The following is a 26177-nucleotide window of genomic DNA, read 5'->3' as shown; positions in this document are numbered from 1 at the left end:
CATACAGGAAACAACATCTGGATGATTGATTGAATTTTTCAAGTGAACTCACTGGATGTTTTGGCAACATGCCCACTCAGCATTCAATGGCTTTCTGCCTCAGTTTCCCTGGTTATAAAAAAAGGGACAGCCATTTTTTTTTATCCCTTACCCTGCAGGGGTCAGTAAGGGCTAAATAACGTCCAAAGGTAATGATGAGTTCTTAAAAAGAATGATTCTGCGACAGTGCTATATCTCACACCGTTTTCCGGTTGAATATTTTTCCAATATAACCAGTGAGACTTTTAGAACATGAAATCGATTTGAAATATGGTTAAGTGCTATACAAATATGACACATCATCATCTTCTTCTTCACCATCATTATCATCACTGTAACATTCTTCTTTGACTTTCTTAAAATGTCTCACTTTCCGATTGAATCACAGCCAAAGTAAGAATTTTATTGAAGGTCTGAGGAAAAAAAATGTGTTTTGGCCATGTAAAGCAAGACAGATGAGAAAAAGAAGTCAATGTGGGTGTTTCGAGCCCAAGCAATTTTAACAGCTCTACGTAAACAGGTAAAACTGGTCTATCAATGAGAATTAATTGGTTGCTCAATGGTATTTGTAAGGGAACCAAAAATGTTCACATACACATTTCACGGCAGAGGTGGGAGAAAGAAATTGTAATGGTCCCTTTTTCAACTCTCATAATATATACCTCCCTACCTATGAAGCAGTTTCAGCTTTTGCGAGTGGAAGTCAGAGGAAGGAAACAATATGGGAGAGCAAAGAAGAGACACATCAAAGGGATCTACAACCACACAAGATTGGGGGAGCAGATTCGACAGACTGGCAGAAAGTACTGGAATAATGCTCCCTTTCAAATTCAAGTTCTGCCTACTGAGGGAATCCTGAATTATAATCATCTTAACTGCCATTTATTGTCTGTTGGGCATACACAATTATATATATTGGTGTATGTATGTATATAAAAATACAGAATAACTAAAGTACGTTGTATATGTAATTATATGTAAGCTTTCTATAATGGGGGCCTAGATAAAATTTCTAGTTCTCACAGGAACTTTGTAAGAGGGATTTTGATATGTCTCTATAGTACAGACAAGAAAACTAAAGGTCAGATCCAATGACTTGCTTAAAGTTATATACCTAGTGAAAGCTGCAGCAGAATTCAGATCCATCTGGATCCAAAGCCCATGTTCTTCCCACTGTCCCACATGGTCTCCCATGTTATTAATATCAAACACTCAACATTCTTGCTAAAAGGCTGTATTTTTAGTGACCACTGGATCACCTAGAAGCCCACATCTGATACAGCATTCCTTTTCCCCAGTGGGGGTCCATCCAAAGGCCTTTGACTTCTCTTTAGGACTGCTACTCCCTTGCTTTGTGTTTACCTACTCATTGTTTTTGGCAGCTCTTAGCACTTGCCCCCTCTGCCATCCTTCTTCCCATCACCTGGCCCACCTGAGGCCTACACAACCCAGCCAAAACTGATGAGCAGCAACTTTTCTCTGGCTCTTCATCACAGGCTGCCTTCTATCTTAAAGTACATTCTATGCTTGTGCTTCCCCTCCAAGGAAGCTATGAAGACAGAGGGTTAGACTTCTTGTGGCTCCCAAAGTCCCTGGCCCCTGGCTGAGCACACAGTAGGTGTTCTTTCAGATCCATTGATCAAAGAGATCTTTTGACACTCCTCTTCTTTTAGGATGGGGCATGTGGATGGAGCTTGAGGGTTTGACCTCACTAGTGTGTGTGTGTGTGGGGGGGGGGGGAGGCAGGGAGGAGAGGGAGGGTGTGGTGTCTAACCAGTTGAGCAGAGCCCCCACCCCATAGATTTGGTTAGAGATAATTTAGAAATCATTCAGAGGACAACAGGCTGCTTTTGTCCACAGGTGAAGCATATCATGCCCTCAGTTCAGTCATTAAGTGGTTTACATCATGTTCTGAACCCTTCAGAGATGCATTTTGAAGTAATCATACTATATCTACCCAGGGTTTGTAGAGCCTCATGAGGTTGGGAGTTCACGGAAAGAAGGACCTTTGAGGCAAATACCACCATTATCACGTGCTCGGCAGCACTAACAACTATTTATTAAGTGCTCCTTGATTGCAGAGCACTTTATTAGGCACTGGAGGAGTCACACCCAAGTGCGTTGTAAATATTTTCACAAAGCCATTTGCAGTGAAATACACCACTATCAGAAAGCTCTTCCAAACATTTTCTAAGAACCACAAAAATGTCACTGCTAACCTTCCTATTAAAAAATAAAACCATGCCAATGTCTTCATCCAGAAACCTCTGCCCTTGCATAAGGATTTTAGTTGCGTTAAGTTCTTTCTAAGCTACAAATAGAAGTCAGTGTTGCCAGGGCCCTCCCACCCATGGATCATGGAGCAGGAACACTGTCACTGTGGTATACAGTGGCACTTTTGGTGGCATTTTTTTTATTGTGGCCACAAAGCAATCACAAGCAGATGGTACAACTAACTTCTATTTGTGTCTTAGTTACTAAACTTCTCATGAGAGGAAAAACTCTGTGTACAGGTCAAGGGAATCTGTGGGTGTCTTTGTGCATGGCAGTGAGTCAGAAGTTGGCAAGGGTGCAGTGAAGTTGGTCTTCTAGTATCTTCTTGGTGGCAGTGAAAGCTGATACATGTCCCCATTGGAAAGCAATTTGGAAGCATGCATTAAAACACTCATATCCTTTAACCTGCTAATACCAATATCTTAAGAAAGTGATCTAAGATCAGGCAAAGGCATCATGCATGAAGAGGTAGCTTTATTTATGATAGTAAAAAAAATCTGAAACAATCTGAGTGTCCAGCAAAAGCAAGCTGATTAATTATGATGAATGCTTAAAGAAATCTTAGCCATAAAAATGATTAATATGAAGATTTGTGACAATATGAAAAAGTGTTTCCAATATAGTGTTAATTTTAAGAGTTATAAATCACTTGTGTAATTCCAATTATGTAACAAGTCTGTGTGAATGTGGTTTTTTGGACAAATATTAGAAAAGAACAGCTAAAAATGAAAACAGCTAGAGTAGTGGGATTGTGAGAAATATTTTCCCCTCTATTTTCCAAGCTTTAATATTACAATATTATTTTTATAATTTAAAAGTTGGGCGAAGGGGTGCCTGGTTGCCTCAGTCAGAAAAGTGTGCAACTCTTGATCTCAGAGTCATGGGTTTAAGCCTCATGTTGGTTGTAGAGATTACTAAAAAAACAAAACAAAAAAACACAACAAAACAAAAACAACAAAATAAAAATGAGGTGGAAAACAAGGGTCAGAAGTCCTTTTTAACAAAGAGAATATTTTTTTAAATATTTATTTATTTATTTTAGACACACACACACACACACACACACATACAGCATGAGTGTGGGGAGGGACAGAGAGAGGGAGGATAGAGAAACTCTCCAGCAGACTCCTGCCAAGAATGGAGCCTGACTCAGGACTTGATCGCACAACCCTGAGATCATGACCTGAGCAGAAATCACGAGTCAGACACTTACCTAACTGAGCCTCCCAGGCGCCCCAATAGACAAAATCTTTGAAGAAAATGAAGAATGGCTGCCTCTCCATGAGCCTGAGACCACAACTAGAACAGTAGACATTGTCCTTCCCTCATTTTTCCCCCATTTCCATTTTTATTTGATATACCACTTACCTGGTTAATGTGCTTCAGTTTGTCAATAATCTGACTGACCACTGGCTCAGGGCCCTTCATTTTCAGCTCATGGAGGTTGAACTGATTTTTCATGCCATTCCTCGCTGCCTTCTGGCTGTATCTGGAAAGGGGAAGGTAAGGAAAATGTTTGTCACAGGAGGGTCCCAAGCAAAACAAAAGCTGACTGACTGTACTTGGCACCAATGGTCAAGCAGACCCCAAGCTCTCTTCAGCCTTTAAAACTACAGGATGGTCCAATGGTGTGAAACTAAACTACTCTAGATAGAGTCTATTTGCAATCGAGAACATTCAACATCTTTTTTTTTTTTTCCCCAAAGAGTTGGGGATACAACAATGACCAAGAGAGACAAAGTCTCCTCCCTTGCTGTGTTCTGGATGGATCTAGTGTGGCATCTAGAAGAGTAAGAGCTGATGGCAACTCAGAGTGATGAGAGCTACATTAAGGGAGGTCCGGGGTCTTAGGGGTCTATGCAAAAGGGAACTTAACTCTGAGTGTGCTTTCTACTCACTGGAAAAAAGAAAGATGCTTGCATGTTCTTGACCTCTTCCTTCTCCTCCACTTCCTCCTCCCACCATTTCCTGTAGGCCTTAGAGTTGGGTTTCTTTTCAGGAGGCATTCCAAGCCATGTGAAATATAAACTTGCCCTCACCTTATGCACTTTTCTCCCCATCCCCCCACCCCCGTTAAAATAGGATAGTCGGGTTAAGGGCAAATTCATATTTCTTTTATTTGCATTTTTAATTACAAAAATAATAATGGTCATTGTAAACAATTTAAACAGTACAGAAATAAAGCATAAAGTAAAAGTTCTCCCATCATTCTATCCTTTCAAGAGAGAAGCATGGCTGACAGTTTGATATATATTCTTCCAGGGGTTTCTGCACACTTGTACTAACACATAATTTTAACCCAAATTGGAAGCATACTATTCATGCTGATTTGCAATGTTTTATCACTTAATGTATAGCTTAGACATATTTCCACATTGGAAGATAAATAACTGTCTTGTCCTTATTCTTCTGTATGGCTGGCTATATCATAATTTATTTAGCGAATCCTTGATGAACAATTGAATTATTCCTAATAATTAGTTAATATAAACAATGCTACAAGGAACATTCTTGTATACCAATCTTTGCACATTTGCATGAATAGCTAATAAGGATCATTTCTCAGAATTTAATCACTTATTTTTTTTAAAGATTTTATTTATTCATGAGAGACACACACATAGAGAGAGAGAGACACAGAGTCAGAGACATAGGCAGAGGGAGAAGCAGGCCCCCCGCAGGGAGCCTGATGTGGGACTCTATCCCAGATCCCGGGATCACACTCTGAGCCAAAGGCAGATGCTCAACCGCTGAGCCATCCAGGCATCCCCATATTTCTTTTTTTTTAAAAAAAGATTTTATTTATTTATGCATTTGAGACAGAGAGAGAGCAGGGGGCGGAGGGATGGGGGAACAGCAGAGGGAGAGGGAGAAGGAGAAGCAGACTCCCTGCCGAGCAGGGAGCCTGCCACAGGGCTCAATCCCAGGGCCTCGAGATCATGACCTGAGCCAAAATCAAGAGTCAGATGCTCAACTGACTGAGCCACCTGGGCACCCCTCACTTCATATTTCTAATCCCAAATTATGACATGCAATAAATAATTAATACTACCATATTTTTGCATAGCACCATACAAAGCAGTTTCTTATCATTCAGCCTACTTGAGCTTCTCAATTACATTGTGATGGATACAGCAGACATTTTTATTATTTATAACTGAAAATTCCACAACTTCAGAAGATACTGCTCTGGTTTTGTTAGGCATTCCCTTCCATGATATAATGTATCTGCCAATATTAAGGACATGCTTTGAAAAAGATATGTGGTAGCAGAGGAGATCAGGAAATCTAGTTCTGACTTTCACAATTAAAAGTCATCCTATAAAGGAAAATGTTTTTTAAATAATCCCTACACTCAACATGGGGCTCGAACTCATGACCCCAAGATCAAGAGTCAGGTGCTCCACCGACTGAGCCAGGCAGGCACCCCACGAAAAGGAAAATATTTTGTAGTAAAGTTGAAGAGAACATTTGATTGCATTTCTTCTGAAATGATAGCCTAACATATTCAGCTTATTTAACTTTGAAGATGAGAGAATACACAGATCACCAAGCATCAAAAACCAATTGCCTTTGGGGCTATATTAAAGAAATGCAAAGCAGTATTCTTTATTTATATATCTTGTGCCAATCAGCTTACTAGCCTTCTCTTTTATGTTCATATAATGCTGTTTAAACACCATCTCCCTCCTGATGATACCAGCAACTTCATCATGTCTTTCTTTGCACCTACTGATGCCTGAAGCAGAGACCCTATTCACAGATAAAGAGGTAAGGCTTATTATAAATCTTCTGAAATGAACTTCAGGAATGTGTCCCCAGAGACATTTCCATGGGCTTATTCATATTGAAGCTCGCTGGTCACTTCTATGCCTGCTCCTACAAAACAAACATCTTCCTGAAGTTTATGATCCTCATTGGAATAGTGTAAAGACATCTGCCAACATAGCGATTTTGCCCTATACTCCGTCTTCCAAATCACCTATAAGTATTAAATCAAATTAGTCCCACAGCTGATCCCTTGTGGCCCTTCTATATTTTTTTTTTTTTTGCCATTTGGAAAAGTGTCCCTTTCGCTCTATTTTTTTGCTTCTTATCTCCAAGCCACGGATCAGGAGCCAGGACAAAACACTGCTCTCCAATCCCATGGTGACTCAATTTTTTAAAAACAGCTTTGGGTCGAAAAGCTTGCCAAACTTTTTGAAAGTTGAAATAGCATCCACTGTTCCACTCTATACATGTGCTATTTAAATCCTCAAAGGACTTTAGTAAATTAAGCATGGTTTCTGGTTACAGAAGTGTTAGGAAGAGCTGGCCTGTGGCTTCGACCTAAAACTTGCCTTTATTTTATGTATTCCACAAAGCAATAACCAAAAGTACTGATCCAACTGATTCCCATGGCTGCTAAAATTTCATGGCACTGTTTTAAAACTCAGTGTTCTTGTACTCTCCCTTTAGGTGTCTCAATACCTTCCCCATGCCCCTGATCTTTTCTGTTTCCCACCTCTCTACTCTGTTCTCCTTAGCCAGACAGAATACAGAATGGGCCCTTAAAAGCCACAAGTGCTAAATGGAATATTATGCAGACGTTAAAAGGATGAAGTCAATCTATATGCATTGACATGAAGCCAAATCCAAGATACACAGTTGCAGATACAAGTAGTGCTTAAGAACATACAGTGTGATTCCATTTGGGGTAAAAATGGGTCTGCATATGCACAACTCTCCTGTACTTTATATATGTTCAGACAGACACAGAAAATTTTTAAGAAATGGTAATAGCTCACTCTGGTGAGCAAGAAGAGATGTTGGGGAACTCTATCTTTAAGATTTTTAAAAAATATATATTTATTTATTTATTCATGAGAGACACAGAAAGAGAGAGAGGCAGAGACCCAAGCAGAGGGAGAAGAAGGCTCCACGCAGGGAGCCTGACGTGGAACTAGATCCCGGGTCTCCAGGATCATGCCCTGAACTGAAGGCAGTGCTAAACCACTGAGCCACCTGGGCTTCCCTAAGATTTTATTTATTTATTCATGAGAGGCACAGAGAGAGAGGTTGAGAAGTAGGCTCCTGACGTTGGGGAAACTCTTAATTTTATGTTCTCCCATATCTTGTAAATTTTTAAAAGATTTTATTAATTTATTTGGGGGGGGAGAGAGAGAGAGAGAAAGCATGAATGGGGGGAGGGACAGAGGAAAGAGAGAGGCAGACTTCTTGCTGAGCCAGGAGCCTGACATGGGGCTTGATTCCAGGACCCTGAGATCATGACCTGAGCCGAAGATAGATGCTTAACCGAGCCCCCCAGGTGCCCCAATTTTTAAATCTTTATAATAATTTAATATTTAATGAGTGAAGTTTTATAGAGTAGTTAATTTTCTTAAAGGCAAAAGAGAAAACCAAAGGAAAAAAAAGACAAATTAAAAGCAGGGCTAACTCCTATACATATGTCAGGGCCGATGGGAAATCCTTCTTGGTAAGAGTTATGGTGGCCATCACTAACAGCCTAGCTTAATGGTGTTTTATGACAGAATGCAATAGACATAATCACCCTGGGTCACCTTCACACCTCAGATGCTTATTATCAGGTCACAAACTCTGCTTCATGAGGTTAAACACAGCCTATATGTTTCATACTCTTCAGTAAGGTGACTCCAACTTGCTCATTTCAAAGAACATATCAGGGGATCCCTGGGTGGCTCAGCGGTTTGGCGGTTTGGCGCTGCCTTTGGCCTAGGGCATGACCTTGGAGACCCGAGATCGAGTCCCACATCAGGCTCCCTGCATGGAGCCTACTTCTCCCTCTGCCTGTGTCTCTCCCTCTCTCTCTCTCTCTGTGTGTCTCTCATGAACAAATAAATAAAATATTTTTTTAAAAAAGAGCATATCAGTGAGGCTGTGATTATGAATGCACATTTTTATGAGCAGCTTCTCTCAAAAGGAGGTAAGTAGGTTATTCAAGGTCTTCCTCGCCTTCCCTGTAGGTTGCCTAGAGCCCTTTCCTGAAAGCAACCGAGGGCCTCCTCGAACCACCCTGATGCATCCTGACCTGTGGCCCTTGTGTATAATGGTGTTGTGGGGAGTGGCCACAAGTTGCTTGTGCTCCTCTTATGTACATTTCATTCGCCAGCCCATAAAATCTGTAAGATCTTTGAAGGCAGAGGCTTGGTTAGTTCTCTTTTGTACTACCCAGTACTTACAATAACAAGAGCTGTCAGTATTGAGTGTTTCTCTGTACCAGATACCGTTTAAAGCACTAAGGAGGGGATCCCTGGGTGGCGCAGCGGTTTGGCGCCTGCCTTTGGCCCAGGGCGCGATCCTGGAGACCCGGGATCGAATCCCACATCGGGCTCCGGTGCATGGAGCCTGCTTCTCCCTCTGCCTGTGTCTCTGCCTCTCTCTCTCTCTCTGTGACTATCATGAATAAATAAATAAAATCTTTAAAAAAAAAATAAAGCACTAAGGAAAAAAACAAAAACAAAAACCACCATACAGCATCTCATTGACTCCTCCGAACCTCCCAATGAGATAGGCACTATTATTATCAGCCACTTTTTTAACAGATGAGGAAATAAGCACAGAGAATTCAAGTCACTTGCCCAAAATCACACAGCTAGTTGATAGCAAAGCTGGGGTTAGAAATCTTGTGAGTCTATTTCTAGCTACCTGTGTTCTTTTTTTTTAAGATTTTATTTTTGTCGGGGATCCCTGGGTGGCGCAGCGGTTTAGCGCCTGCCTTTGGCCCAGGGCGCGATCCTGGAGACCCGGGATCGAATCCCACGTCGGGCTCCTGGTGCATGGAGCCTGCTTCTCCCTCTGCCTATGTCTGCCTCTCTCTCTCTCTGTGACTATCATAAATAAATAAAAATTAAAAAAAAAAGATTTTATTTTTGTCATCTCTACACACCACCTGGGGCTCAAACTCACAACCCAGAGATCAAGAGTCACATGTTCCATCCACTGAACCAGTGAGGTGCCCCTAGCTGCCTCTGTTCTGAACTGCTATGCTGCTATTGCTTCCTTAAGAAATCGTCCATGCCGTCTAGGTATTTGCCAGTTCCTCACCACACTGCTCCACTATGTGAGGTGACTCATAAGGTCCCTGTAGTGGTCACCAAACTCAGCACAGCACACCCAATGGCAGTTCTCACCTACTCAGCAGATTCCTGGGCTTGCCCTCTGAAACCTCCAGGTGAGAGTCCTGTGTGTGGAGTTTCTTCTCCCAAACACAGATCCAACAGTACTGCTATTAGGTGAAATATTTGCATTCTTGGGAGATATGGTACTAGGGTCAGAGGAATCAATAATCCACCGCGACCACAACCACCACGCCATTAGACAAGCACCAAAGGCGATTTGAAATCTCTAAGGACAATAGGAGAGAGAATGAACACAGGAGAATGTTGTGTCTAATGCCTTTCTGCCTTGTCACCTTGGCTATAGCAATGTGGCAGATGTGATGTGCCCCCCAGGGAATTTTATGTAACATGCATGCTCTGGGCTTCAAGCCCAGAGGGACTCGGTTAGGGGTGTCTCTGTAGCTTTTGCATTAATTAATTCAGCTCTCTCTATGCCACTGACATGTATGGTGCATGAGAGGCTCTGAATGAGGACAAGCCATCACAGCACGACCCTCATCCACAGACTGGCCAGAGCATCAGGAACGTGGACACTGCTGGCCATGGAGGATATTAATGATGAGTTATCTACTTAGCGACAGTCACCTCTAATTAGATTAATTGTCCTCTCTCAGGAATTCTGCTTCTTTCCTAAAGCTTTGACATGGTTCTGGCAATAAACACTGGCCAGTGGAGGAGAGAAAATGAATAGAGAGAAATTCCTATCTCTGGAATCTCAAGTTTTCTTAACTGGACATGTGATGTGTGACCTAAGAAGCGGCATCTTTAAGTATTATGTGCAGTGTCTTTGCCTTTGCCCATCCACTTTGGTGTCTGCTTAGCACAAAAATGAATGCCATAATGCCAAGAAACCCCTATTTGTGAAGTGAAAAGGGGGACATGCTTCTGTTCAGGCAGATTGGTCAAGGATGGGGGAGGAGGGGGGTACCGGTGCAAAAGCCATAAAGAGAAAAGGAACCTAATTAAAACAGGACATCTGGGCATGCTTGTCTTGGGACAGTTGAAGCAAAGAGAGCACTTGTAGAAGAGGAATAGAGTCAAACAAGCGTAAAATGGGCAATCTTTTCTTCCCATTTCTGTGCTGGCCAACGCAGTAATGGTGTAGTGGAAAGAAATCAATGAATTCAAATGTAGAAATTGCTGGAAACGGAAGCACCCTTAAGAGATCATCTTGTCCAATCCACTCGGTAGGAGAAGAAACTGAGACCCAGAGAGGGGCTTATCTAACAGCACGAGTTGGAGCTGTTAGTATCACAATCCCCCCCTTTTAGAAGAAATTCCATTCTTTAAAAGGTCCCTTAAATGCACACTGCTGATTTCAAACATTGCTAGCATGGATACAAGGTAGGGGGCTGCTAGAGAGTTCACTTTCCTTCTTCCGTTGGGCATTAGAATGATGGCAAGTGTTTGAGAGTAAGTCTTAGAAGGGCTAACGCCCCCCTCACCCCCAAATATGTGATTTTACAAAAGTTTAATTTGCTGCCAGGTTATACGGAGAGCTGCAAGTCAGTTAGTTACAGAGCTCACATTCTCAGAGCGCCATCTTATGGAAATGCTGCAGTATTGCATGGAGCCCCTGATTTATCAGCTAGTTTCTTTGAAAAGTGCTCCAGCCACAGTAATCACTGTGGAAAAAATGGGATAATTGAAAGAGTATAAATAGCTTTAAAAACAAACTAGAACACAGGGTAGAAAAACCGTCTTGTTAAGAGGCCTAGAAAAAATGTTCTTCTTTCTATCCAAGAGGCAGTTTCAATGTTCATAAATGAACAGAAAAATAAAGCAAAGGTGAAAATAGTTGAGTCTGGTAAATGCATTTAATAAAGATAGCAAAAATTTGCTTATTTATTTATACGCATGTTTAAAGGAAAATGTTTTCCGTATTTTGTCAGCACAACAGTACCACCTGAAAGCAAATTTCAACCAGGAGAGTGCCAGAAACATATATCCCACCATACTCCAAGAAGCCCCTCTGTTCCCAAACAACGGCCTTTCAGAAGCTAATTACCAATACATTTCAACAGACAGGAAGTAAAAGCTAGAGAAAAAACTAGAGAGATGGAAATCCATTTCTATCTCATTTAGTGGGCATTAGCTATACAACGGAATATTTGTATTAGAATCTGTTTTTTTACCTAGTTTCAGAGCGCCCTGTGAGGTGGGGGGGGATAAAAGATCGGTCTTGGAATATACTCAAGAAGTCATTTAAACCTAAAGAAGCCAAGAATATTTTCCAGATGGCTAGGAAAGCGTGAGAAGTTGAAAATCACCCGCCACAGGGAGAAGAGTCTGGCTGTGGGGAGCAGCCCCCCACAGAGAAGGGAATGTAGAGAGCAAAGGCGGATGGATGCTGGCATCCCCTGAACGTTTGTCTAAGGAAGCAAACTCTGCAGAGGAACCTGGAGGTAAGGAGAGAGAAAAGTCAATAAGGAAGCCAAAGTGAGATCAACGGCCAGGCAGAGCCCAGGGTGTGGGAAGGCTTGGTGAGAAGTGCCTTCTGGGCTTTGCGCCCGACCACTGGCAGTTTGGATGCCAGGCCAGGGCGGGAGGTACTGGCTAAGGGTTCTCCTGTTGGGGTGGGGGTGTCCTTGAGGTAGGACATATCAAGAAGGAGAGGACTTTGACCCAGATTCACTCTTACAAAACCAGAATGAAATATGTAATTCAGAAGCCCAGGAACCGGAGGTGGGGCTGGAACAGAACACCATGTACAGTAGAGATTTATTATTCAATCACCCCAAACTCATTTATCAACTCCTTCTGGACCAGAGAACTAGCCCAGAAAACCAGATGTTTTCTTGTCCCGTGGGAGTCAAGCCAAAAGGAAATGATCTTTACCTGTTTTTCAGTTAGTCGTTTTTTTTTAGGTTAGATTTTAACTCATGGGAATGAATATCAGAGTTGGAAAAAACCCTCGAATCATTTAGTCCCATGCCCTTCTTTTACAGATGGGCAGACTGGGGCCCAGAAGAGGCCAAGCATCACTGCTGGTGTGACCTACACGGAACCTGGAACTCTTCCCCAAACAGAAGAGCCAAGGGAGGAGTTGGAGGACAGATCACATACATCAATAACACATGCCCACATTGCAGCAAAGCAAGTGAAGTTCAGAATAGTGATCAGTAAGTAGTTTTAGGAGATGAAATTCAGCTTAGTGTACGCAATTTCCCAAGACAACAAATACATGACACCCTTTAGAAGAGCGGAGCCATGCCGTGGAAAAAGGCACCAGCCTTGTAGTCAAGACACAGGTTCACAAGCTGGTTTCCACCATGTACTGTGTGCCTTTTGACAAATAATGAAACCCCACTGGGCTTGAGTTTCCTCATCTGTAAAATGGGGATGATACCCCGTGCCTTGTTTTGAGCATAGACAGCCTGAATGCTGGTAACTTGGGATAACATAGGCCATGTGCTTTTAAAACAGTGCCCAGCACCTCGAGCTGTCAGCAGCTATTATCACGTAAGAGCACAGATGTGCAGTTGGGTGTGTCATAAATGTAATTCAGAACGGATTTCTGGAGGGACGATGAAGACACTTGTAATGAGTAGTCAGAGGAAGCTTCAAATCCACTCACCCCCATGCTGAAGAGACCTGGCAGAATAGCACCCAAATCTCCCCTTCATATTGTGATTCAGCATGACAGGTGTGCAGCTAAGTGTGTGGCCCTGGCTAAAGGGAGCCCTTGGGCAGAGATGTCCTCTCATGAAGCTACTAGGGGACAGGGCCTCTGGGGGGAGGGTGGAGGAGACAGACAGACAGGATTTCAAATGGTTCAAAATGAATTGTCATCTGCTGATGACATTTCCCGAGGCTCAGGGAGGTGAGCAACTTGGGATGTCAAAAGCTTGATCCACTCACCTGTCTCCAACCCCCCTCCACCCCCTCCATTTCACATCCCTCCTCTCTGTGATCCCAAATTGTCTGCTCTACTTGGCTGAGGTGTCACAAGTCATAAATTAGATGGCTCCTAAAAACACCCACATGCTTTTCCAGATCGCTCTCTCTCTCTTGAGAACACTGCTTCGTCTGTCTCAGGTCCCCACAGGGCCCATGATAAACATCCACTCTTCAGTGCAGCGCTTGGCAAAATGAAGACTAGGACCCTCAAAGTCAAGCTACATTCACCCTTCACTAGCTGGTTTGAGGCCAGGCATGTCTGAGTTAGGGGAAAAGGTAAACTTCTCTTCTTTCCTCGTGTGGTGCCACGAGCAAATGTAGTAACAGAGGAAAGCCTCCTCGGGTGGCTTTGGATGCCCCACTGAACTTTATTCAATGACCCACCAAAGATTCTGATGGGGGACACACTGTGTTCACATGAGTAGGTACTACCGATACACCTGACAGGAAAGCTCGCCATTCCTGTCTCTGTCACACTGTCAGGTCCTCTTGTCTGAGCCATACTTGTGTGTACGGGCCTCAAAGCCTTCCATGTACAGGATCAGACCTACCAGGTTTCTGAGCCAGTGGTGACACAGGCAGGAAGGGGATCACTTCATTGACTGGCCCATCATTAGTCTTGCTCCTCAAAACCACTCTTTCTTGTTTGGGGAGCAAACCTCAGATGTTCCATCATGACTTCCTCTTGTCAGCTAGGTTTCCCTGGGCTGTGCAACCCCAACTCTGTCCTGCTTTCCTTGTTTGTGTTCATCTCTGAGTCTGTCTTCTGCTTCACCCTGTGCCTGGTATATAGTAGGCAGTCAATAAATGTCTGTTGAACTGAACTGAGACTGAATGCCTCACCCAAAGCTCAGCTTGTATGATGGAGACTCTAACCTACTCTGCCCAGCTCTTGTCAGCTGCTTCCCCTCAGGGGCCTCCCCCAACCCCCAAATCTGCAGCCACTGCCTGAGAATCTTGCCTTACACTGGACTTGTCTGAACCTGGCCAGGAAAACCGGCCACTGTGTCCCACCCCCTAGATGGCACCATTTGGAAACCAGTGCCTACCTGGAGAAAGGCAGGGTTCCTTCCCTATGCCCCAGAGAATATCATTATTCAGGTGGTGGGTCACTTCCCACCTGGGCCAGCCAGACAGGTGAGTTCCCATAGCCCAAGTGCCACTTCTTCTGGCCTCTGTCCCACCCCCAATGACCAGTCAGTGGATGCCCACAACAGGCCCATCCATCACACACACCTGCTAGCAATATCAATTCTCCTAAGAGTATAAACTTTAGCCCACCTCTGAGTCTGAATTAATGCAATTTTACTGCTGTGAAAACACATCTTCTGACATACCTGTGATGTTATTTACTATGGTCAGGGGTACCTGAGTGTCTAAGCTGGTTAAGCATCTGCCTTTGGCTCAGGTCATGGTCTTGGGGTCCTGGGATCGAGTCCTGAGTTGGGCTCCCTGCTCAGCAGGGAGTCTGCTTCTCTCTCTGCCCCTGTCCCTACTCATGCTCTCTCTCTTTCTCCTCTCTCTCCAATACATAAATTATTTAAAAATCTTTAAAATATATTTACTATGGTCAAAGCAATCAATGACTTTGAAAGAGTTTCTGGGGCACCTGGCTGGCTTGGTCAGTAGAACATGAGACTCTTGATCTCGGGTTTGAACCCCATTCTGGGTGTAGAGATTACTTTTATTTTTTTGAAGATTTTATTTATTCATTTGAGACAGGGAAAGAGAGAAAGCGAGCCAGAACAAGCAGGGGTGGGGAGGTTAGAGGGACAGGGAGAAGCAGACTCCTTGCTGAGCAGGGAACCCGACATGGGACTCCATCCCAGCACTCTGGGATCATGACCCGAGCTAAAGGCAGCCACTTAACTGACTGAGCCACTCAGGTGTCCCTAGAGACACTTTAAAAAAAAGTTTCAAATGTGACAAAGATTCTAGGTTCTCAGTTCTAGGGGTCAGAGAAAGGATTTGCCATCTTCCATCAGTAACAGAATGCAAGTGCTGTCTACTTGACACTTCCCTATTAAGCATCTATGTAGTCCCGCGCTCAGCCACGGAATCCTGGTAGTTGGAGGTCCCGAATTTTCCAACGTTCTGGCCCACTAATCTCTAATCTGAACTTCTTGGACCTGATCCTGCTTTTGGCTTTGGCAAACCTAGTCCTCAGAAAATGAAATATTTGACTAGTGACTGTGTTGGATTCCCCAGCAAATCTGTGCCCGAGAGTATGCAGCTCTACCTACACACACTCCAACCTCCATGATGACACCCAGGGTGCTGGCGGAGGGTGCTGCTGGGAGGCCGCAGGAACCCGCAAGAATAAGGTGATTCTGTGTCAGACTTGCCCAAGGACACTGAAAAGCCTTGTCTGCAGAGAGTGGAATGGCTATGTCTGCCATATTCTTCCCTTAAAAAGCATTCCCAGAGCCCCCGAATCCAGGCTGCAGGCAGAGCCCTGAGGTGGCAGGAGAAAGCAAAGTCCACAGTATGCTTGGTGGAAGCCAGTGGTGTTGGTGGACATGGGCAGAGAAACCAGACCAGAACCACCTAGCACAGGGAAAGGGGCCTACTGTTTGCCAGTGTCTGACTATCAGAACAGCTGTGCCCTCGGCAGATCCGAGCTGGGCACTGCTGCTCTCTGGTTGCCAGCGATAAAATAAAACCAAACAATCACAGAGGAAGGGAAAGGTAAACCAAAGTGTAAACCACCCCCACTCTGTCTGCCCCCACAGCTGCAGGTTCCCCCAGCTCCTCGACTATTTGCACCTGCTCCCCTGCTGGAACAAGTGGCCCATTGTGTGAGGCTGTGTGTGTAGAGGTGCCAAGCAAACAAGAGGTGACTCTTCTGACCATAAAGTAGATGGCATTCCAGGAAAACTTTACTAAGCCAAATAAAAGTGACTGTAAAGCACTTGGTGAAATATAAAATTGCTACATAAATACTTAATAAAAGCTCACAGCAATGCACACAAGGACAACTAGGTCAAAACTCAGCCTAGCTCTCTAGCCCGGAGTGTCTCAGAGAGAGTGAAGATGGTCTCCCTCCTGCTGGTTTGCTTAGCCACTTTGTATTCCTCTGTTCTTACCTGCCCTTCAGCCCTGGGCACTTCTCTAGATATAGCTCTCCCCTTGCTGATATATCTCTGTGGTTAGAGGGCTTCTAATTTCAATTCCAGGTGGTTGTGTCAAATATCATTTGGAGCAACAGACACTGAATTCCATTTCTTTTGCCTCAGAAGCCCCTTTGGGGTTATGTGGTGCTATGGGGGAGACATTTTCTTTAAGGTTTAATTTTATGAATTTCACCTCAAACTCTCCAATATCAGAAACTCAGAACAACTCTGACAACATCTCAAACAGCCAATCCACCTGCTCCCCTGCAGCCCCACAGATACCTGGAGGAGTCAAAGGAAGAGTTCATTGCCATCCTAAGGAGAGTGATTATACCCTGAGGGTCCCTTTGAAGCATTTTCACTTTGGTCTGTTTGGGAAGCCATCAGGGAAAGAACTGGAAAGTCCCAGGCATGGAGGCAGCTTTATGGCATTCCTCCTCCTTTCGGACTCCCTTCCCCCTCAAATATCCTTGTCATAGGATCTTATGGCCTCTTAGAGCTGGAAAGAACTTCCAAGGTCATTTTGTCCAACTCCTTCATTTTATAAATAAAAGAAAAAGCTGAAGGGCAGTGACTTGTCCAAAGTTGTGCACCAGTTCATGGTAGACCTAGGACCCAGGCTGGACATCCAGCCTAGGGCTAAGAGGGTCTTTTCTTACACGGGCTCCAGAACTTCATAGGGGATACTTATGCAACATATATAAGCTTAGATGCCTAAGACAGCTAATTAGGCATAAAACTATTAATGTATGATCATGAAAATGTAACCAGGCAATGACTCTATAATAGGTGCCATTTGTGTAGAGGAGATTGAGTGGAGGGCTAGCCTTGGAGGCAGGTGATGGTCATCAGCTTTCTCCCAGGGGATGCCACCTTACAGCCTTGAGTGGATCTGAAAGCAGAGAAGCCCAGTAAAAGGCAGGAATGGTACTCCTACATTAGCTGGCTTGGACCAGGGAAAGACCAAGAAAAGGACAGGATTTAGCAGCACAAGCCAGGGAAAAGCTGGACAGAACACCCATTCCAGGTAGACTAGAGGGAAAAGCAAGCCTAGGTGAGGATTTCCAGTGAAAGCAGAAAGAAGGTAGGATGCTTTGGTCCCAAGAAGGAGAGAGGCCAAGCACTGGATAGGCAAGGCAGTGTCATGGACAGAGAGGCACACACTACCTGAGTCTGGATCTCATCTCTCTAGTGCTGTAGCTTTGGGTTAGTTACTTAACCTCATCAGTAATCATAATGTCTAGCTCAAAAGGCTACTGTGAGATAACTCAGTTCATGCATACAAGGTGTGTAGCCCAGTGCCTGGCACATGGGAAGCACCATAGACATTCTAGCTATTATTATTAACCACCTCTACTGTTTCAGTCCTCCTTTGAATTTTTGCTACAGCCTTAGATAGGACTGGGGACGGGCATGTGATCAACATGTTTCAGGGAGGAAATTGTAAGAGAAGTTCAAAAGTGAAGGCAGAAAAACCAACAGAATGGGTGAGCTGTGGTTCCCCCAGCCCACCTTTATCCCTCCAAAGGAAACCCACTGAGTGCATGCTTAGTGGCTGCTAGAAGCACAGGGGCCAGTAGATGACCAACTGTCTCGCTTTGTGTAGGACAGAGGACTCCGAACCTTCTGTACCCCAAAGGAGAAGTCTCGTGCAAACTGGGACAAGTTGATCCCTGTAGAGGCCACGGGGTGTTTGCTCTTTGGGACTACTATTTGTTACAGCTGGAGTGCAGAGCACTGCTGCTAGATGTCATCTCCTGGTATTTGGAAAAGCCGGGGTACTCAGAAGCCATATGTAGTGATTTTTAAAAAGACTTTATTATTTTAGAGTGAGGGAGAGAGAAAGAGAGAGAGCACATACAGAGAGAGGAGCAGGGGGAGAATCTCAAGCAGATTCTGTGCCAAGAGTGAAGCCCAATGTGGGGCTTGATCTAACGACTCTGAGATCATGACCTGAGCTGAAATCAAGAGTCAGATGCTTAGCTAACTGAGCCACCTGGGTGCTTCATGTGTGGTGATTTTTAATGGGACTTTCCTCATATCTATGGGGGAGGAGGAAGCCCTTCTTAAATAAATGGATTTTACCAGGGGAACGTTAGCCAATTTGAGGATGATGGTCTTTAGCAGGACCTTCACCCTGTAATAGGGTCATTATCACTGATTATTTGTTTGCTTTGATTCTCTGAAGCAGGCTATCTTTCTCCAAGTCCTATTCCCAGTGCTATTATTACATGTGTTTGAAAGTAATAAGACTACATTTATTTTAAAATGGTCTGTCACTTAGACTTCATTAATTTAAACATATGCTACCAATCCCTCAAAGTGTTTCTTTATGCAGGGCCAACCAGTTTCTTCAGCACCATGGACTGACTTGTTTACAAATATAATCTGTGGATGGGTGGATTTGCTTAAAGAAAAAAATTAAAAAGTAATATTTCTGGCAAGATGCATAGAGAGACACCCAGGAATCTGCTGAAGCATTTGTAAAGAGAGCCCAGTAGTGCTGTGTTCATTAGCCAAAACTCTGTTCCATTTATTCAGGGCAGAACTTCCCTCCATATCTGGTCTACTTTTCTACATCAATACCTAGTAAATGCAGGGCACTTCATAATTTTCAAAGATATTTCAAATGCATTTTTGTACTGGAGGCTCATAGCAACCTTGTGGAGAGGTTGTAAGGAGGAGGCATTAATTTCACCATTTCACAGGAGAAGACAAAACACAAGAGTTGAAGCAACCCACCCACCCACCGACTTGCATGGTGATCCCACGGGGAAGCCAGATCTGGTACTCAGGTTTGGTTAGCCCCAAGTATGTTCTTCGGTTCAGCCACTGAATTCAATAAACATGTTTGGAGAGGTTACTGTATGGCAGGGCCAACTAAGCATGAAGATATGCAGGTAGAAGGAGCTGGCAGAAAATGGCAGACGTATGAAAGCTCCAAAAACGGGGTAACTGGGGCCATGCTAGAGGAGCACCCAGGTGCTGAGGGGTCCTGAACCCAGACTTGGGCATGAGGCAGGAGGATCCAGCCTCTTCAGGAGAGATGCCATTGAGTTAAGGATAAGTAGGAGTAAGCCAGTTCAACAGCCCTTTTTCTGGCCCCTTCTAGAATGGTCCTTGCCTTAGTCCTATCTAGTAGTATTTGGAGATTAAGTTTTCAACCTGAGTTCTTGTGTAGCACAACCCCTCTAACATGTCCCTCCAATCCAAAGCTGGTATACCCCAACCTTGGGTGAGGGCAGCTTAGTCTGTCTCCTGTTGAACAGAGATTCATCCCAGCTCTGGGCCCAAAGCTATGCAAATGAGTGGCTCAAACCAGGCCAGAGTTCATGGTTTGGGTGGTTTTTAAGACCATCTGATATGGGGATCACTAAAATATGATAGGGCAAAGAGTAGGAAGCCCTTGTGACACCGGAGCCACCAATTAAAAGGTTTCCTTCACGGGGGAAATGAAATTTCACTATAAAGGCGACAAACCCAAGGATCAAAGCCACACTCACATAAAAGAATGAAATTCATTGGCTTGAGAAATTGGGAAATCGCAATTGATTTTAATGATCTCTCTCCTTTTCTGCTAAGGTTAAGCCAAGGGTGACAGAAAAGACATTAGAGCCTTGGGCAACTTGAACTGACCTGCAACTAGACCCGTCCTGGTTTCTAATGTAAGTCATTGAGGAAGATTCCCTGTGTTGATCACGATTAAGAAATCCTAGGAGAAGCTCTTTAAGCCATATTTGCTATAAAACACAATGTGAAGGGAGGAAAGCCAGCCCAGCACATATCCTTAGATGAAATACGTTTCACTTGATCCCCAGTGGACTAGAATGCCCACCAAGTAGGACCAAAGATGGAGTTTGTTTTGTTTTGTTTTTGCAGAAAGGAGAGGAAATAAGTTAAAAACGAGAGGGAATGGATAAAGCTGTCTTCCTGAAGAATTAAGAAATGGGTCATTGAAGAGAGTGAAAATCAGGCCTAGCTCCATCTATCTTCCAGTGAAGAATTGCAAGGGCCTTTTTATAGGCTTCTTTTATTGAACAACAGAAATAGTGGCTACCTGTTTCTTAAGGGCCTACTGTGTTCAGGCACCATACTTGCTATCTCTTTGAATCCTCTCAATAATCTGCTAAGGTAGAAATGATCAACTCTATTGTACAGATGGGGAACAGTGACTCAGGGAAGAGAAAGAGCTGGTGCATGCTACAACAGAAATCAAACCCAGGCTTGCTGATTCCAAAGTTATGCACTTATACACGACTACGTCGGGTCTTATGATTGCCATGCAATGTTGAAATTTGCCTCTGTGTGCTTTTTGCTAACCTCCAATGGTTTGGCTGTATGTCTATCAGTAAAAGTCATTGGAAACTCAAATAATATTTTGCCTTTGCATAAGTATATGAGGAAAGGACAAAACATGGAGAGCTGAGCTTCTTTCAAAGAGGCCAATAGGAGCTCATATGCTGGGGGAAGAACTGAGGCCAGAGGTGGTAAAGAAGTAGCACCTGCTAGTCACTTTGTGGCCTGCAGGGGGGCAAGAATCACTACCACCACGACAGTCACAATGTTGAAGGAGCCAGAGGGGTCTAAGAGCAGGCCCATTGGTGGGAGGCTCCAAAGTGAGGCTTTCCTGACAGACCTTTCCCTGTTCTTCACACCACCAAGTCTCAAAAGTCTGTTTTCTTTGATACTTAGTGACTATCAGAAGTATGAACATGTTTGATCAGCTACCCCATTCAATAGTTTGCTTCCAAAAGACTTGTAGATATTTCCCCCAGATCCAGTTTACTTTTACAGGAAGAATGGCCTACATTTCTTCACCCTTGCTCTGGACATATACCTGGCCTACCCAACCAACTATAATGATGTGATAACATCAGCAAGGCTATCATTTATTCAGTGCCTGCATGCCAGAACAGATCTTTGCAACAATGCTGCAGAGTAAGTGTCATCCTCATCTTAAAATCTGCTACCAGAACTTGATGTCTAATGACTGGCCTAAAGCACACAGTGTCTGAACCAAGATTAAAATCTCCATCTGATGGAACAGGGGATATTATGCTAAGCGAAATAAGTCAATCAGAGAAAGACAATTATCATATGATTTCACTCATATGTGGAATTTAAGAAACAAAACAGAGGATCATAGAGGAAGGGAGGGAAAAATAAAGTAAGATGAAATCAGAGAGAAACAAACCATAAGAGACTCTTAACTCTAGGAAGCAAAGTGAGGCTCCCTGGAGGGGGAGGTTGTTGGGGGATGGGGTAACTGGGTGATGGGCATGAAGGAGGGCATGTGATAGAATGAGCACTGGGTGTTGTATGCAACTGATGAATTATTGAACTTTACCTCTGAAACTAATAATACACTGTATGTTAATTCATTGAATTTAAATTTAAAAAATAAATAACATCTCCATCTGTATCATTCTAAAGACTGCTCTCTTCCCAAGATGCACCAGTCACCTGCCTCATGTTTGCTAACCTCTCAGGGTCTTCTTATTATAATCCTCAGCCTGCACCACAGAAGCCAGCTCAACTGGCTGAGAACCAACAACTTGTAGACCACAATGCTCTATGCCCTCAAGGCTTTTCCCAAAGAAGGTGTAGAAGAATGTTTTGAGGACTGGTGGCACCCATATAATCAGTCTATGATCTCCCAGTGCACTTGCTTTGAGGGAAGCATAATATTTAAAGAGCATAAAAGCTCTAGTATGTTGATTTTTAAAGAAAAAACACTTGAAAGCATTTTTAAAAAGATTTTATCTATTCATTTGAGACAGAGAGCATAAGAATGGAAGAGGGTTAGAGGCAGAGGGAGAAGCAGACCCCCTGCCCCACTGAGCAGGGAGCCTGATGTGGGACTTGATCCCAGGACCCCGAGATCACAACCCAAGCCAAAGGCAGATGTCCAACTGACTGAGCCACCCAGGTGCCCCTAAGTTAAAATTTATTAAAAGCAGTTATAGTCCTTCATGGAGACATCTCCTAAGCCTTCTGGGCTGAAAGAGCTCTGGTGCATTGAGTCATGATCATAAGAGGAAAGAGGAGATAAGCTTTACCCACCATTAGAATCACATTTCAAAGGGAGGTTGTGAGGTGTTACTCATCTGTTAAGGATATGGATATTCGAAGACTGGCCTTGAAGGCTCCCAAATACCCTCCATATAATGAAATGATCCAATTTGGCACAGGAGGGGCTGGCATAAGTATGAATTGGACACAATCTGTTTATAGTAATAAGCCATGAGCCTTCAACAGGTGGTGACAGACATCAATATTGAGCCATGAAAACATCTCCTACTACTTCAGACATGGCAGTAGTAAAGTACAGCCTATCTCAAATGTGGCACACCATATTAAGCTGTCAGTCAGTGGGATAAGCTGGGTTTTTCTCACTCAATTCTGAAGGTAAAGCTACTGTATGCAACACCATAATCTTAAGGGATAAATGTCATGTACTGCCATAGAGTAGGTCCTGAAAAATACCTGTCAGTAAACACTACTTTTGAGATAAAGCTCTGATGAGAAAATATGCCAGTCTAAGCTCTTAGAGGGATTATTACATGGGGGTACACTCCAAACTTATCTGTCTCACCTTACCAGGATTAAAAAAATATCTTTAGCTGCCATATTTCCCACTATGCCAAATTAAGTCATTTTCTACAGGATCCATTTTTTTCCTCCCAAGCCTCTCCACGAACAATCTTGACTTACCTGAATTAAAGTAGAAGATATAAACTGCCAGACGAGCACGCAGTAGGTACCTTAGTCCCTTTATTCTAAGGGCACACACTTAGGCAAACATGGCAGTTCCCCAAGTCAGAAAGAGTCAAGTGTCATGTTCCTGCTTCCAGGAAAACTAAAGCAGCAATGAAATCCAAAAATGTCTCAGGGGGAACTAAGAACTGTAGTGCTAGGCATTGATAAGAGCAATATTCTCCCCTCTTGCCAGCTTTTTGCAAGCAGAGCTTCCTGTGGGTTAGGGGCCAAGTGAAGAAGTAACTGCAAAAAGAAAGAGCTGGGATGCTGAAGACATTACTTCAGCTTCCAACTCTCAAACCATCCTGACGGGCTGCTAAGAAGTGCCACTGAACCTTGGCTTCAGCGTGACCTTAGTCTGGCTTGTATCTACACAGACTAGGAATTGAATGACTTTAGGATCTGACTCAAGGCCTTTGAATATTATGTCTGCTATCCATTGTTGTTTACTTTCTTTCCTGTGCCCCTTTCCTCCTGGCTCTGTGTTCTGTCATATATACCCATCCCCACTGGTATTTCTGTTGGCTATCCCACATTTAAAGTTGTCTGGGGGTACCCGGCTGGCTCGGTTGGCAGAGTGTGTGACTCTGCATCTCAGGCTTGTGGGTTCAAGCCCCACAGTGGGTGTAGGGATGACTTAAAAAGAAAATCTTGTTCAAAAAATAAAATTCTGGGATCCCTGGGTGGCGCAGCGGTTTGGCGCCTGCCTTTGGCCCGGGGCGCAATCCTGGAGACCCAGGATAGAATCCCACGTCGGGCTCCCTGCATGGAGCCTGCTTCTCCCTCTGCCTGTGTCTCTGCCTCTCTGTCTCTCTCTCTGGGTGACTATCATGAATAAATAAATAAAATCTTTAAAAAAAATAAAATAAAATTCTATGTACACGGCCTCAAGCCATTTAGAGAAAAGCCAACAGAGGAACCTCAAAAACAAACAAGCAAAGCCCAAATAACATATAACCTATTTTAGTATGAGGGCATGGGAGCTATAGACAAGCAACTGCTGTATATCACTGGCCTGTTCGATGTGATTGCAGTGAGCTGTGCATGTGTTTTTGTGTGTCTGTCCATGTGTACACTGTGGCATATAGGTCTCATCTTCTCCTAATTCCTTCGCCATCAAACCAAAGGTTCTGAAGTTCTTCCCATTTTGTTCTGCACACCAGTGAAAGACTTGTTAGTGCTAGAAACTGGTCCCTCACTATCGAAGTTCTCAAAACATAGTGTTCTTAAAATAAGTGCATTATGAAAACAATCAACTATTCCCCCTCACCTTTCCTAGATTGTAGGGGCAAAATAAGTCATTTTCTTGCTCTCATTTTTGAGATTATTTTTTTTAAGTCATCTCTACACCCAGTGTGGGGCTCAAATCCACAACCCTGAGATTAGGAATCACATGCTCCACCAACTGGGCCACCCAAGCGCTCCTGTTGCTCTCATTTTTAAATTTCTATTGCATATGTCAGGAATTGGGTATCAAGTGATCTTGTGTTCACTTCCACTGGTTGATATACCATGGTCTATACCTCCAACCCAGCAGAAGAGAGAGAAAAATTGTCTCCTTCTCTCTCTTTTCTGCAATATCCGATAGGTCTTGAGACAAGAGCAAAACTTCTCAAGAACTAAGATCATTGCTTTGCATATTTCCTGCTTCTGACTTTCCAACTAAGCAGAGAAATTCTGAAGAGGCATTATGAACATTGGAAGACATGTGTGATTGGGAGGAAATAAAGGAGAATTCACGGTGGGAGGGATGTGTGGATATAATTTCTCAGGTGAAAGGGGAGGTACGATCACATAGGAGGGAGAGGAGTCACCTTCAGTTGAGTTTATTCTCTAGTGCCAGGAATCTCATGCACTCCACTCAGAGTCCCAGAGTCAGCCTGACAAAATACCAAATGGGTATTCTGATTCATAATGGGCAGAAGTGACTAAGTAGAGGGGTGCCTGGGTGGCTCAGCAGTTGAACATCTGCCTTTGGCTCAGGTTGTGATCCCACGGTCCTGGGATCGAGTCCTGCATTGGACTCCCCACAGGGAGCCTGCTTCTCCCTCTGCCTATATCTCTGCCTGTCACAAATAAATAAATAAAAATGTTTTTAAAGAAGCAGCAGCAGCAGGAGCAGCAGTGGTGGCGGCTAAGTAGAACTGCCAAGCAGCTAACAGCAGTATTCTGGAACTGACATCTAGATCCAGGCCCAACCAGCCTAGCAACATGACAAGGAGCAAGACCAGCCAGGACCGAGTAACAAAGGGAGCTAAAGCATTGTGCCACAAAGTACAAGCCCTTGTGTATACAGAACCAATAAGCTTCAAAGTCACCAGGGAAGCATCAAACCCTATGGGAGGTGTGCCGATTGTAAGAGGGGCTAGTTGGCCATACACATGGAGCCTAGAACAAAGACTCGGGAGAACTGCAAAAGGGTATAAGGAGCAGGAGACGTGAGGGAAAGGCTAGCCTTTAGGTTGTGGTCAAAGATGTTGGGGCTGGAAGGCCTGGAGGTTTGGCTGCCCTGTTCTTAAGGTTAAGGGGGAACCACACAGAATCCAGGGGTGGTAGGTGGGGCCTGACAGAGCAGTAGTTGCTCAGGGCTCAGGTGAACACGGGTAGAAATCTGATGAATGGATAAACAAAATGTGCTACATCTAGACAATGAAATATTATTTGGCCATAAAAAGGAGCGAAGTACTGATCCATGCTACAACTTGGATGAACCTTAAAAACATTATGCTAAAAATAAAACAAAACAAAAAAACAACAAAAAACCCCATTATGCTAAGTCAATGAGTCTATTTATATTGGACATCCAGCATAGGTAAATCTATAGAGACAGGAAGCAGATTCTCAGTTGCCAGAGGCTGGGGGAGGCAGGTAAGTAGGGAATGACTGCTGAGTACAAGATCTCTTTTTGGAGACATGTAAATGTCTTAAAACTAGGCAGGGGTGGTGATTATAT

The 26177-nt window shown here is 43.8% G+C and overlaps 1 protein-coding gene across 1 annotated transcript in view; it reads right to left on the bottom strand.

The window, feature by feature from the left end:
* GPC3 (glypican 3) overlaps positions 1 to 26177 on the bottom strand; it is a 440943-nt gene that overhangs the window by 111521 nt on the left and 303245 nt on the right. Inside the window, exon 6 of the mRNA XM_072815525.1 lies at positions 3682 to 3802. Within this exon, the coding sequence (XP_072671626.1) occupies positions 3682 to 3802 (121 nt within the window). The remainder of the gene's footprint in view (positions 1 to 3681; positions 3803 to 26177) is intronic.

Source organism: Canis lupus, chromosome X (genome assembly GCF_048164855.1).
Source record: "Canis lupus baileyi chromosome X, mCanLup2.hap1, whole genome shotgun sequence".
Taxonomy (NCBI): Eukaryota; Metazoa; Chordata; class Mammalia; order Carnivora; family Canidae; genus Canis; species Canis lupus.
Note: the sequence above shows the minus strand (reverse complement) of the source record. Positions and strands in the feature narration are given on the sequence as shown.